The sequence below is a fragment of the Fragaria vesca genome, linkage group LG3, assembly GCF_000184155.1.
Source record: "Fragaria vesca subsp. vesca linkage group LG3, FraVesHawaii_1.0, whole genome shotgun sequence".
Taxonomy (NCBI): Eukaryota; Viridiplantae; Streptophyta; class Magnoliopsida; order Rosales; family Rosaceae; genus Fragaria; species Fragaria vesca.
Window position 1 is genome coordinate 18,658,138 of NC_020493.1, and position 13,857 is coordinate 18,671,994.

Below are 13,857 nucleotides of genomic sequence, written 5' to 3' on the forward strand. Positions count from 1 at the left end.
GAACATAAATGGGTGCAAGACTTGAAAGATTGCTAGATATATATTTTTTTGTTGTTGTTTATTTTTTTGGGTTCTTGCTGGGTTTAAGATGTACATGAATAAGTTGGATTTGGTGATGGATTTCGAGAGATTACCTGTTTGCAAAGTTAGTTGGTATATAAATGTAATTTGAATTATGTTTGATTTGTTTTTGAAGAACCTAAATCCAAATTCTAAATGACGAAGAAGATCTAGATGTCTTTGGCTTTCGTGGTCAAATAGGTGTTAATAGAGATAGGGGGGATGTTAAGATTTATTTATTTTTTGTTTGGTTTTTGTTCTGGGAATGTATTTGGAGCAGGATCCTTGGTCAACATAACAAAGTAAAGAAAAAGTTTTCATCAAGTTTCTATTATCAAATTTATTCATTTTAGGGGTTGATGGAGTGAAAAAGTCCTATTTACCCTCATTTTTCGGACCCACGTGCATCACACATGGTTATTGTTAACGGCGATGTGACGGAAATAAACCGTAGGTATGACATGGATACTAAAAATTGAGTCTGGGTACTTCTTTGATAACTTTGTAAGTTCGGTATCATATTGTCAAACACTGTTGATGCAAAAAACCCAATCAAATAAGAAAAGAACTTACTGCTGTCATCGCCAAGTTTTGTCATAAACCAACTCGATCGAACTGAATATGGGTTCAGAAATTTAATTTCCTTTTAATCAATCTTTTGGTTTGGGACCCAAAGTTTGAGAATCAGATTTGTGTTCAATTGTGTTGTTTTGAGGAATGTTTAATCAAGTTTCTGGGTAGTTGTATGAAAATGTCTGTTTTGACATCCATCAGCAAATCTCATGTGTGGCACATGGTTACATTTGACGGAGACGTCAACAAATTTAACAGCAGGTACGATAAAGATGTGAAAAATTAAGTCTGGGTATCACTTTGATCACTTTGTAAATTCGGGTACTATATTGTCAGTCACCCAAGTCTTCAAACACTGTTGGTGCAAAAAATCTATAATAAATAAATAAATAAATAAAAAAACTGAGCCATGATGAACAAACATGATGAATAGTGGAATTCATTTACTAACAAAATTTCCGAGATTACAAACCCTACAAAAGATTGATTACAGAAACATTACAACGTTGCAGATATCATATACACACAATGATTGAAAACCCTCAAGCAGGGTCCATCTACAAATTGCAAACAATTTCCATCCACAACCAAATCATTAAGAACTCAATTCTTCAACAACATGATTAGCTTTCTCCAGAGCCTATTCTTATGATTTACGGAACGAGATGCAGTACGTTGATCAAGTACTCAAAATGTGCAGCAAAGGGTCCTAATTAAGAAAGCAAATCATGTAACTATTTAACATCCTGACGAAAGCCTAGTTCTTAAGAAATACCGAAAGGCCGGGGAAGGAATAGTACCTCTTAGAAAATATTTGTTTGTAGATCTTGCATCTCAGGATCGACAAGCTTAGCACCCTTTTCGGCTTCAGTTGTCCCGAAGAGAGGGGAATCAAGTTTAGGAGGATTCTGCACATTACAAAAGTTCTTCAGTTTAAGTTGAAACCCTTAGAATGCAATAGCTCGACTACATGTATATAGGAAAGTTTAACCCCTTTGAACTTTTTAGATTTATGGCCTCATTTTCATTTCTTCTTTTTGTGTGCATAGCAAACTTTCTTGTAAGAGTTAAGATATACCATGCAGCGAACTAGAGCCCAGTTGACACCCCGAAAGAAAGGGTGACGCTTAATTTCGTTTGCCCCTTCCAGAGACCCCAATCTGTTTTTAGGATCACGATGCAGCAACCGATACATCAGCTGCTTTGCTTGGAGACTTGCCTGCATTAGGACACAAATTTTAAGTTCATGCATATTATATTGAACTCATCAGCTTTGTAGTATTTCATGGTAAGAAGAAAAATGTTGATGTTAATTCTTTGCATCAACTTCTGTTGAATCACACTTCATAAAAATTTGCAAGGATTTGCAAATGACTCGACCGAAGATGCAACATGCAAAGATTTGCAAATACATGTTGAGATACACATGATAATATAGAGTTGCACATGCAAACGAATGCAGATTTATATAGAGTGAAGATCTCACCGGTATACTTCCTGGAAATTTGAGATCCTTGTGAAGAATATTGGCGAATGTCTTTTGCCTTGTCTTTCCCCTAAACGGTGTATATCCATAGAGCATTTCATATATAAGAATACCTGAACAAAGAAGGTGCAGTTGATTAGCAAAGATGGTTGATGTTAAGTGACTAGCTGAAATATCACTCCGGCATATGTTTGCACTGAAGTGAATGCTATAAAATAAATTTTATCTTGGTTTTGGGGACGAATTACCGCTTGTCATTATATATCATTATTCACTTTTTGACAGCTTTAATGATTTTTGTCAAACGAGTGATTCATCGGCCAAATTTGGAGAATGAATCATTCGTTGGAGTAGGCGTGTTCTATTTTCATGTTTTGTTTTAAAATCCAATTATTTGGTGCACAGACTTAGAAGTAGAAACAGGAAATTTAGAGTTGAGCGAAATTACCAAGAGCCCACCAGTCTACTGCACTAGAATGGCCAGCTCCAGTTATGATTTCCTATAAGAAGTGGGAAAGAATTAAGCAGTCAATATAAGCAACAGACAACTAAGGAACTGTTGAGAAACTTCAGAAAAGAATGTCAAGAGTGTCATACTGGAGCGATATACTCTTCCGTGCCAACGAATGAATTTGATGCTCTCATTGGTTCAGCCATGAAGATTGGATCGTGTTGACGTTTGTGATGCCTTTTCTTTTCGTTAATGGTTGGAAGTAAAAGCTGAAAGAACCAGATTACAATCCTGTTTGTTAAAAAACTACTCGAGTCTAGAAGATTAAAGGGTAAGTTCCAAGATTTGATGAGACGGAGTCTTTTGTTAAAGTTTTCAAAGCAGAGTTGCTCAGAAACACTTGAGATGGAAAATAAAGGATTTTGGAATTATAAAGAATTTTGGTTTCAAGTTTCTTTGGTGGGATACCTGTGGTTTGCAAGATGTCAAACATGATAAATCGAAATCGGTCAGGGTTACATGCCCATTGCTCTGAAGTAAAACATTTTCAGGCTTCAAATCCCTGTAAATTATCCCTACAAGTAAAGGAACAGAAGGCTCAAAATATCAGGTCATACTGCCTCAACAAAGCAATTATAAATAGCAATTAATTGCTATGTAGATAGAGTTCCATTCTCACTTCATTATCCTCAAATCATGATATAATTGTACGAAAGATGCAAACAATTTACCTTGACAATGAAGGTACTCCAAGGCAACAACTACCTCTGCAACATAAAATCTACAATCACCAACAAGACAACAAACGAGTCAGTCATCCACTAGAGAATGTGAATAAACAATCTAACTGCAAGGGTATTTGAACCGCAAATTCTGCTCCAATTATCACAACAACTTCAAGTTGTAGGTGACTTATCTGCATTACTATTACTTATTGTGTAATGTACCTCACTGAATCTTCCTTCAGGACCTTCGTTGGTTGACTGTCCAAAAGTAGGAAGAGTTCTCCACCAGGGTAGTAATCAGTGATCAGGCAAACATGCGTTTTGGTCTGCAAAGTATTATACATGGTGAAGTTTGAACTAATTTAAGTAAACGACGACAACAATGATAAATGATGGTTCATCCGGTTATACTTAGTAAAATGACTTTGTACATGGTATTATATCAAAATTTCATACCTGAAATGAAGCATATAATGCAGGAAGAAAAGGGTGATCCAACATATCGAGGATCTCTCTCTCCGCACAAGCTCTATGCACCTGCAAGAAGGGAATCAAAAGACTTCTGTAAATAGAAATGGCACATAACCATTCATAATGACATTATTTCTGACTCCTTATGATGTGGACAATAAGGTAGCAAGACATGTAAAATGAGTTTTGAACTCTTTTAAATACCTTGTTCCGATTGAGCATGATATTCTTATCCATAGCCTTCATGGCGAAGTACTGATCAGTTCCACACAATTGCACCAAATGCACACTGACATTCAATATTTCAAAAGTTAGTATAAGTAGAATCTAAGTGAAGATTCTTCAATTTCCATATACTACTTCAAACCTGAGGTAAAAAAACTATTTAACATACTAACCTGCCAGTATCACCAGATCCCAAGGGCTTTATAGGCTTAAAATGTTTCAATCCTATCTGTTCTCCACTGTCTAGAATCTGCAATATCAAGAGTTACTTCGAGCAGCAATGTATCATGATATAGAGAGATGAAAATATTCAAGAAAAACAACAGAACAAATCCCTGGTAATTGAAGAAAATTTAGTGATGAATCTATGTTATGTTTTTGAACTAGTAATAGACCCTGAACAAAATCAATGATTATCCCTGGCAGTTCATAAAGAAGTTGTTAGCGAAACCATACATAATGAATAATTAATACCTTTTGAATAGCTATCCAAGGGGGGCTATCCTTCCTATGAGGCTTTGGATGAACGACCTTCGAATGATTCATCCATAAATCTTCTGGTTTCTGCAGTTAGAGAAAACTTCTGTCAAGGTCCTGAACCTTTATATTTTATGAACCATGGATTAAGAAACTGGCATTACCATATTGGCATCCGGAAGTTCTCTTGCTGCCTCATCAACATTCACTGCAGTCTCTTTGACCTGCGTTATGAAATCAACCAAACAATTCAAGGAAAAGAACATTCAATATATATGATCAAATCATCAGAAAGTGCATAATTGTATCTTTCATACCAGTTTTTCACTCTCTTTTGCTGCAACTTCAGGAATAGAGTTCTGGAGAGGCTCAATGTGCTGACTGCCATCAAGTTGTACTCCAATAAAATACTGTACTTCTCCCTGTATACATAAACAAGTAGAATGGAAAATCAGTTCCATATTCTTTTCTGTTTGGTAAATTGTCTAATATGTAATTTTATTGTATCCATATAATATAAGCACACATTCAACAGTAACATTGATCATTTTATCTAATAAAGATTATGTAAGGAGATAGATTACCTTATGATCACGCATAGGCTGCAGATGAAAGACATTCCAGAACTTTTTGCCTGAATTGAGTACAAAGAGACTTTTAGCTAACTACATAATCAATGAGCTTAACGGACTTAATTTTTACAGAAGAAACATACCGCTTTTCGTGTAATTGATGAGCTGTACGGTCACTTCAGTCTGGTTGTCAATTGCCTCTCTTATTTTCTTCACAGTTGCTGGATCAGTCTCTGGTCCTTGAAGGAATCTGCAAAATCCAAACAAACAAGAACTTAGCATTTCATTAAGGTTTGAAAGCAACAATAAGCACTATTACACTAAATACTTCTTGATGCATTAAGCCAATTACAGATGTTGGAGTTGCTATCAATTTGATCTTAGTACCATTTCCAATTTAGTTATAGTTTATAGTGAAGCAAACCTGCAATTTCTTCCCAATATTTCTTCGCGGCTGTACTCCGTTAGCTCTAAGAAGCTGTCGGATGCAAATATCTGAAATACAAACGTTCAAAGACATCATATGCTTGTAACATCCTGCAATACATCTGGGGTGAAACTGGAAGAATGAACTAAACAGTTCCTGAGTGGAAATCTTACAATGGGATTATCAGGCAGCCTTGGATCAGTAATGACAAAGTTTTTCTCTATACGTTCCAGCGTTGTAGCAAGATCCATACCCTTCCTCATTTCCTTCTTCCTCACTTTGTCGTCAAGACTCATGGGTCTCTCATCATTGTCACTGTCGTCACGGACGTCCTCAGAAGCTCCAAACTCATCAAATGTATCATCATCGAGTTGGCTTTGAGTTTGACTTTTCTTCATAATCCTGAAGCATGAATAACACACTTGTTAAGCTACATATATCCATGGTCATTTGATTTTCAGCAGTTTCTTATGAGAATCGAAGAAGCGAAACTATACCCCATGAAAGAGCGGCGTCTAGGTTTTTTCTGTTTCTTTTCAGGAACCTCCTTGATGCTATGCATTGAGAAGTTAGCATCACCAAGTGAGTTACGTCTAGGTGGTGCCACGGACTCCGAGTTTCTCCGAGGCAAACTCTCTGAGCTTCGCCTCGCGTGAGCTTCTATTACCTCGTCTCCCCTTCCACCACCACCTGAATTTCTAAAGGGACGATTTGTCGATTCACTAAGTGACCTCGGTCTCCTCACTGCCTGCACAAGCTCAGTTACTGAATGTGTAGCCTTCTCTTTCTGACGAGCTGCAACAAAATAACAATTTTCAGTTAGCTCAAACATATGTAGCAAGCTTAATAGAACTCTGTCCTTCATTTCAAAGTGTCATAGACTCATCACTCAGAATGTAAATGCAGAGAACGAAAGATTACAAAAATTTACTTAATGATCACCCCAATAGGCCAATACTATACTACTACACTGAACATTTCAATGGCTGACTTAGATTTAGAGGTATTTGTTTACAGCATATTAATGTATAATACAAAAAGTCCTCGACTAGTTTCATATCGAAGTAGACTGATTCTATGTAACTGTAGATTAGTTTGATACAATGGTAGATTTTGCTCTATGTATTGGTACACACTTCTCAAACAAGTCTATAATAGTAAGAAGTTAGTCTAACAATGTAAAAAAGTATATGTATTTGATGTATCGATACAATATTAATGTCGACGTGTAGACTAACATTTCCCTCTCCATATATGCCCCTCATCATATTATTACGTGGCATATAGTGAATACCATACCATCATATCGAATGAGAGATTCAGGCAGTCCATTGGGGCGCAGCATCTTATCCTTGGACCCCTCAGTGTGCTTGCTCACCTCCACTTGCATTCTGCCACAAAATACAAACGAAACCAAATCATTGAGATTTTATAAGAATCCAAATTCAACCCAATCAATTACCCATAGTCCCCTATCCAAATATAATTTCCAACATAACCCAACACAACAGTTCCCCATAATGTTTCTCTGTCATGTCCATCACAACCACTCACCCCAGCAACATCTGAATTCCAAACCAAGCTCCATTGGGACAGTGATGGAGACATGGGGTTGGGCAGCACCCCAAGTTAATTAGGGAAAAGTGAGATGAACAATTATATGGGCCCAATTATATGAGGTCTTTCTTTTTCTTTTGGTCTGGGGTACCATAAATGTTATCTACATGTTTATGTTTCTAGGTCACATGTAGTGTTTTGGTTTCACTACCCCACATCTACGCAGCAACTACATGATCAGACAATTGCAACCGTGAGAAATGACTTTTGCCAAAATGGCTAATAAGTTATAAGTGGTTGGACTGTTACATCTCTTTTTCTGATAATAATTGATCATATAATTCGTGTATTTGTGTATCTGTCATTCTAGACTAGACGATGTGATTAATGAAAGTTAGAATTATTACGAAAAAGCAGTTGAAATAGAATTATTTTGAGAAAAATCAGAAAATTCTTCCTTGCCTAAGGATGAGTTGTGAGGGACTGTAAAAATAAGTCCATTATCATTCTAGACGTACTGTTTGATCGATGAAAAATTAGAACATATTGCGGGTAAACGTTTGAACTTTGAAGCATTGTTATCTTGGATTTTCAATCTTACTTGACCTAATGAACCGCTTTTTAATGATTGTAAATGACAAGTGCAATTCAGCTACATTAAAAATGTTAATTAATTCATTTTTACAATTCTCTTGAAAATCATCTCTAATGTGAGCAGACCGAGTATGTCTCGTAAAATTTATGTGTATCATTTTCACTCCCATAACCTAAAACTCTATCACATCGATGTAGTTATACGAATACTGATCAATCAACTTATGTTTTGTCGGTCCTAACGCAAAACTTTCACATGAAAATCCCCAACATGATTTAAAAAATAATAATAATAAAAAATAAAAAATAGAAGAAACATACCCGATGAATTTGAGGACCTTTCCAGTTTCGTCCTTGATGGGAGCAATAGTAAGTAAATTCCAAAAAGGGGTCCCATCTTTCTTATAATTCAACAACCGCCCACAATAGCTCGTGTTCTTCGCCAACGCCTCCCTCAGCTGCGCCACGTCTTCCGGGTCCGTATCCGCTCCCTGCAAAAACCGGCTAAACACGAACCCCACACACCCAAATTGTCAAAACTACCCTCCCAATGACCGTTATTACCGTTACAAATCCAACAAAACAGTAATTTCCATACCAGTTTCTTCCGATGACCTCCTTGGAGGTGTACCCGGTCATCTTGAAAAACCCGGCGCTGGCGTACATGATCGGGTAATCGGGTTTGGTTGCATCCGACACCACAAACGTCTGCTGAAACGTCGACAGCACGTTTTTCAAGTCCTCCGAAACTCTCGGGAACCCTTTTCCGATTCCTCCGCCACCGCCGCCGTCGTCGGAGAGCTCCCCGGAGCTCCGGACAGAGTTGTTGGAGTTTCTTCTCGACGTACCCGGTTTGTGACTCGGGTCCTCGGGTCCGCCGGAGTTTCTGGTCGTCACTCCCTGCGGCTTCCCGGTCTCGGTGTCCGTCTTCAGCACCAGCCCCCACTCGGCGGCCCTCTGCGCAGCGTCGCCTTGCTCCGGGGTTGACTTGTCGTTGACCGCGGCGGAGATGGTCTGCTGCTGCTGGATATAGGGCGGGGACTGCTGGGACTGTTTTGACGGCTTGGAAGGCGGCGGCGGAGTTGGAGGGAAGTCCTTGAGGGCCATCCATGAGGTGATGGTGCCGTCGTCGCGGCCGGACTTGGAGGCGGGGATGGGTGGTGGTGACGGGTCGGGTTTGGGGTTTAGGGTGTCACGCGGGTCGAGCCAGGTTTTCCAGGTGGCGGGTTTGGATTGGCGAAAGGGAGGCGGGCTGGCGGGTCGGGTCGAGGAGGGGTTGAAGATTTCGAGGGAGCCGCGGGAGTCTCTTGGGAGTGGAGGAATGAGTGAGGCTGGGGTTGTTTCCGACGGTTCGTCTTCCATTTCTGATCTTCCTCTCTGCATGAGTATGGACAAATAAGCCTCAATAATTTAATATCTAGAAAATCTTAGTAGGGTGTGTGTGTGTGGAGAAAAACTGTTATTTATGTCGAATTTTTTTGGTATGATCAATAAGAAAATTATACATGTACGACTAGACTAATTATAATTATATGATTTATATCATTGTCATCGTTAATTTGAATACATAACATATCTTGAGTTATATGTGACAATATAACAAAACAAAACACTAACACGTTCGAGTTATATGTAGATTTATACTCGTGTATGTGACGATATAATCACACGGTTCATGATTATTATTTATATCACTCAGTATTTAGCATAATCAATAAGATTGATAACATAACAATATGACATATCACGTTTCTGGCTATAAACCAAAACGAAGGCCTAACTTTAACATTTTAGCTCATTAGTGTATCAAGAAATATCTAACATTTAGTCGATTTCAATTATATATTACTAGATTCTCCTTCATTAACGAGCTAGATCATAAAATGGAAATGTGGATCATCTCTACCCATTGTTCGTCTCAATAAAGTAGTTCGATCAAGACAGTTACACATGCAAGACATATAATTGGATATCTAAATTTGCAAATATATATTTTGAGTGAAATAGAAGAATCCATGTCATCAACAAAATGCAATTAACAATCAAGTGATAGGCATGTATATATGTGAAGCATATAATGCATGTACGTAGCGGTAAGTACACAAATCATTCTCCTAGCTAGAGATCGACACAGACCCGATGCTTCGAACACAAGCAAGCCACACCACATGTTCAAGTGTGGGCGCCATTTAGATCATTTTGGAATGATGTGGAAATGCAACAGAAAACACCAAAATTGCAAGTAAATTTGACAATTTTCAAGGGTTTTTAGCTATTCGACCTTTCAATTCAGATTGACCCGATCTTTACTGTAAGTTTTGTCATGAATAGAACTGAAAGCTCTCTTTCATGACTGACCGATCGACCTAGCTGATCGACTAGCTCTATTTTGAGGGGTAGTTTGTCTAAACCTACAAGTCGAACAATCACATACATACATACATACAGACTGACATATATGCATATATCTGAACCTGCACTTTCGGTACTCTATATGATCGATGTGAGGTAGCAGTGAGAGGGTAAGAGTTGTGGGTGTATGATGCTCTGAGAATTAATGGCACTACAACAGCTGAAAGCAGGTGGGTTGGCCCATGAGAGTGAAATACTGGTGCACGAAAAAGAACATAGATGACAGAAACATAAAGTGTCTTTCAGTTCATATTTCAGGGCCGTAACTCATTCCCAACAAACATGCAAAGAAAAATGACTAGTTTGAGAATTACCGATGCAACTTCGGAACTTGAAACCAGTATCTAAAAGCTGATCAGCTGAAGATTCTATATATTTTATATGTATCTGAACTGGGATTTTTTTTTAAAGAATTATTGATCTACGTAAAAAAGAAAAAAAATTAAAAATCCAAAGAAATGATGATAGTATGCAGACGTATTTCTGATTTCGACCGAGTTTGGTCCCCTGTGAGAATGAACCTACAACTCAACCTGCATCACTGGCTAGACATAAGCCGGAGAACTGGAGGGAGGACCAACGTACACGCTCTATTATTATCGTTTTCTCTTGTCAAAAATATTCCGAAGTTATTATGAGTGAATGGACCAGATGAAATAGTTTGAGCTAGAATCCAACAACGGCAGTATATAACTGGGCATCAATTGGCATATATATTTGATGAGTTATATCAATGTTCAGCAAACCCAGAAAGATAGGAACCTTTTTATTTTCTGGGTAGAAAAAAATAGGAATATATTGATATGCTCAGCTAAAAGCATGATATATAAATGCATAGTAGAAGATAGGTATGATCCAACTTCCGGAAAATTAAATACCAAGTAGAATAGAAGAACTGAAGTAAAAGATCACTAACTTCAACTGTTTAAAGAGGAAAACATTCAAAGATTGCGAAGAACTAGCTTGCATACCCGATGAGCAAGCTGGAGTCCGCTAAAGAAGCTAGCTAGCTAGTTAGGTCTCTATATTTGGACTATAGATGATTCCTTCTTGCTTCAATTTATAAGCAAACTAAACAAGCTTATTATTCTGATGCGTAGCAAACTTTTCTCTGTAGTGAAATCAATAATGGGTGAAAGAGAAAGAGAGCTAGGATTTGGTTAAGGAAATGCAATAAGAGATTATGGGTCACCCAACACTTAGAATGGGCAAAAAGATTGATCTAGAAAAAGAAAACAAAGAAAGGAAGAATGATTGTCCAAAAGGGTTTGGCCTAGCTCCCATCCCTCTACCACTGTAATCTCACATGTCTCACGTATCCCTATATACCTTCCTCATTAATCCTCAAACAAAGAAAAAACACAAACTCTTTATAATTCCTTTGCTTCCAAAATGCATGTCTTCAGTAATCTTACCTTCAATGATTTCTTCTGGCTTTTCTTTATGCACAGACTGGCAAAAGCAGAAGCTGATGATGAGAAGCACAAGCAGCAACAGCAGAAGGAGAAGCAGATCTTGCTAATAAGATTATGAAGAGATAGGATCGGAGCTCCATATATGTATCATTGTGTCTTCACGTACTACTGTTCTAAGCATGTTGGGAGTTGGAGACTGATCCGACCATTAGCTAGTATGGCCATGGGACCTGTGCTTTTGTGTCTGGATATAGTGCGGAACGAACAGTTCTTTGTGTTTTTGAGTGGTAAAAATCTTAGGAACAGAGAGGAACTATTGCACTGCGGAAGAGAAAGGGGGCTAGGTGCATAATGAACTATATTTATAGGGGACTTTTAGTAACATGTGGAGCTCAAACTTTCTCGAATGATATCATTGAGTTTCTCTTTTGGGAGAAATTTTTAAGTGTCACGGGATGACCACGTGGCAGTCTGACGTGGTTCTACATTCCAATCAAATTTAGACATGTGGAATTTTTACAACTAAAATATTAACTAATATTTTCTACTTTTTGTGAAATGACATTCATGGGTATTTAGCAAGTTCAACCTAGGATTTAGGGTTTAGAGTTTAGGGTTAGGGTTTAAGGTATAGGGTTTAAGGGTTTAGGGTTTAGGGTTTAGGGATTAGGGTTTAGTATTTAAAAAACAACATAAAACCCAAAATAGTCTTTGACAAAATAGCTGAAATGATTTTTCATGAAGAAAATCCACATGTCTAAATTTAATTGGAATGTAGGACCACGTCAGACTGCCACGTGGTCCTCCCGTAGCACTGAAAAATTTCTCCTCTTTTGGACAAGAGAGATACCATGCATTAGGTCTTAGTGACTCTTTGTTGCTATCATTTTTGGAAAGGAGAAACTGGAAACTAATTCTAAAATCGGTAACTAGGTATAAATAATGTAAAGTTAGGGTTTATGAAATTAGTAATAAAGTGCACAAACATATATAAAGTTAAGGCTTGCTTTAAGAGTTTCACACAATTAAGAAAGTTGGATGCACTCATTTCTCGCCGAACAATTTTATTATATACCTACATTCAAAACATGGATCCTGATATTTTCTGCAAATAAAGATTTCAAGAATCGACATTAACGATCACTCATCGCTAACTAATTCACTATCATCAATCCGGTATTGAGGAGCAGGTAATGGCCAAATAGTCGTGGTGGGTGGGAGATGTTCATCACACTAGCGAAGTGTAAACCATAAAAATCTAAAGCCAATCAAAGATCACCTTGCTTGATAAGGTCTCCTTGTAGCCAAGGGAACATAAATAGCATAAACCAGGATGAAATAGACTAATCAGAAAAGGGTGGATTATAGGGTTGTGTGGTAACTCACACATGTGGCAGGTCCCGCCGGGCACGTGAACAACCTTTCGATATCTTATCCCCTCACGGCTTGATTGGGAAGGGTCACGTCGAGGTTTGGGACCTTCACTCTCACTCCGGTCTGGCACCGTGTGTGTGAGATTAAACTTTAATAGAACCCACCGTAAAGTGGTCCACCCAGACTCCGGTTGCTCGAGTTGGCAAGGGTTGAGAGTGATTGGGAGGAGGGCATGGAAATCATGCCGCCATGTCGCGGTATAAAAGCATAGGTTGAGAGTCAATTATTCGACACCCCTAATACAGTGATAAATGTCGGTAATAAGTATAGTCCTCACTATATGCATACAATGATTATAAGTATAAGGGCGCAATGATTAAGTGGGTGAGTAAATATAAATATAAAATCAGGTAATCATGACGACTTACCACGCAAGTTACGTGCTACTTGTTACGCAAGTAGGCGATCATATAAATCGTAGGCTTCACAACCAGGTAAAGTCATCTTATAATCGATCAATTAAGAAAAAGACTAACTTAATTAAGAAAAAGACTAACTTAAGTGTCAGAAAGTTTTCTGTAGGTATCCTCCCGAAGAGAGATTCAGGTTGGCCAAGACTGACATTGAACTAAGGAAAGTATCGGGGCGACCATGGCCCGAGTAAAGAATGTTTAGCTTTCTACCAAGTTTAGTCGCTTCAGAGCATCTTTACCAGACTCTTAATCTTGTCTTTGTAGATATTTTGAAGAGCATATTTGTCACATCCCGACCCTTATATTTTTACCTTATTTACTAGCTTGATTATAATAAGAATTTTACCGTCCCCGTCATTGAGGTAATAGTTTAATTGGTCCCTAGAGGTATTTTAAGGGACGATTAATTTCGGGGAATTATTCGTGGGAGAAAATATGACGACGGTAAAAATGGTAAATCTTAGCTAGTAAAAGGTAATTTTTATTCGGGTATTATTTTTCGGGGTGTTTTATTTTTGGAATTGGGTTGTTATAAGCTTGGACCGGTTTGGGGTGTGAGGCCCAA

The 13,857-nt window shown here is 38.0% G+C and overlaps 1 protein-coding gene across 1 annotated transcript; it reads right to left on the minus strand.

The window, feature by feature from the left end:
- Nucleotides 1–1,048: 1,048 nt before the first annotated feature.
- Nucleotides 1,049–8,980, minus strand: LOC101314732 (phototropin-1-like). The gene is made up of 23 exons (XM_004294594.1): nt 8,217–8,980; nt 7,940–8,122; nt 6,767–6,858; nt 5,965–6,262; nt 5,641–5,869; nt 5,465–5,535; nt 5,184–5,290; nt 5,053–5,102; nt 4,786–4,890; nt 4,633–4,692; nt 4,466–4,555; nt 4,165–4,241; nt 3,971–4,055; nt 3,752–3,832; nt 3,518–3,621; nt 3,302–3,351; nt 3,039–3,145; nt 2,717–2,839; nt 2,568–2,619; nt 2,120–2,232; nt 1,712–1,852; nt 1,434–1,541; nt 1,049–1,342 (listed from the first exon to the last, which is right to left on the minus strand). Exons 1-22 carry the CDS (start codon nt 8,978–8,980, stop codon nt 1,437–1,439), a joined length of 3,087 nt encoding a protein of 1,028 aa, XP_004294642.1. The 3' UTR covers nt 1,049–1,342; nt 1,434–1,436.
- Nucleotides 8,981–13,857: the final 4,877 nt, after the last annotated feature.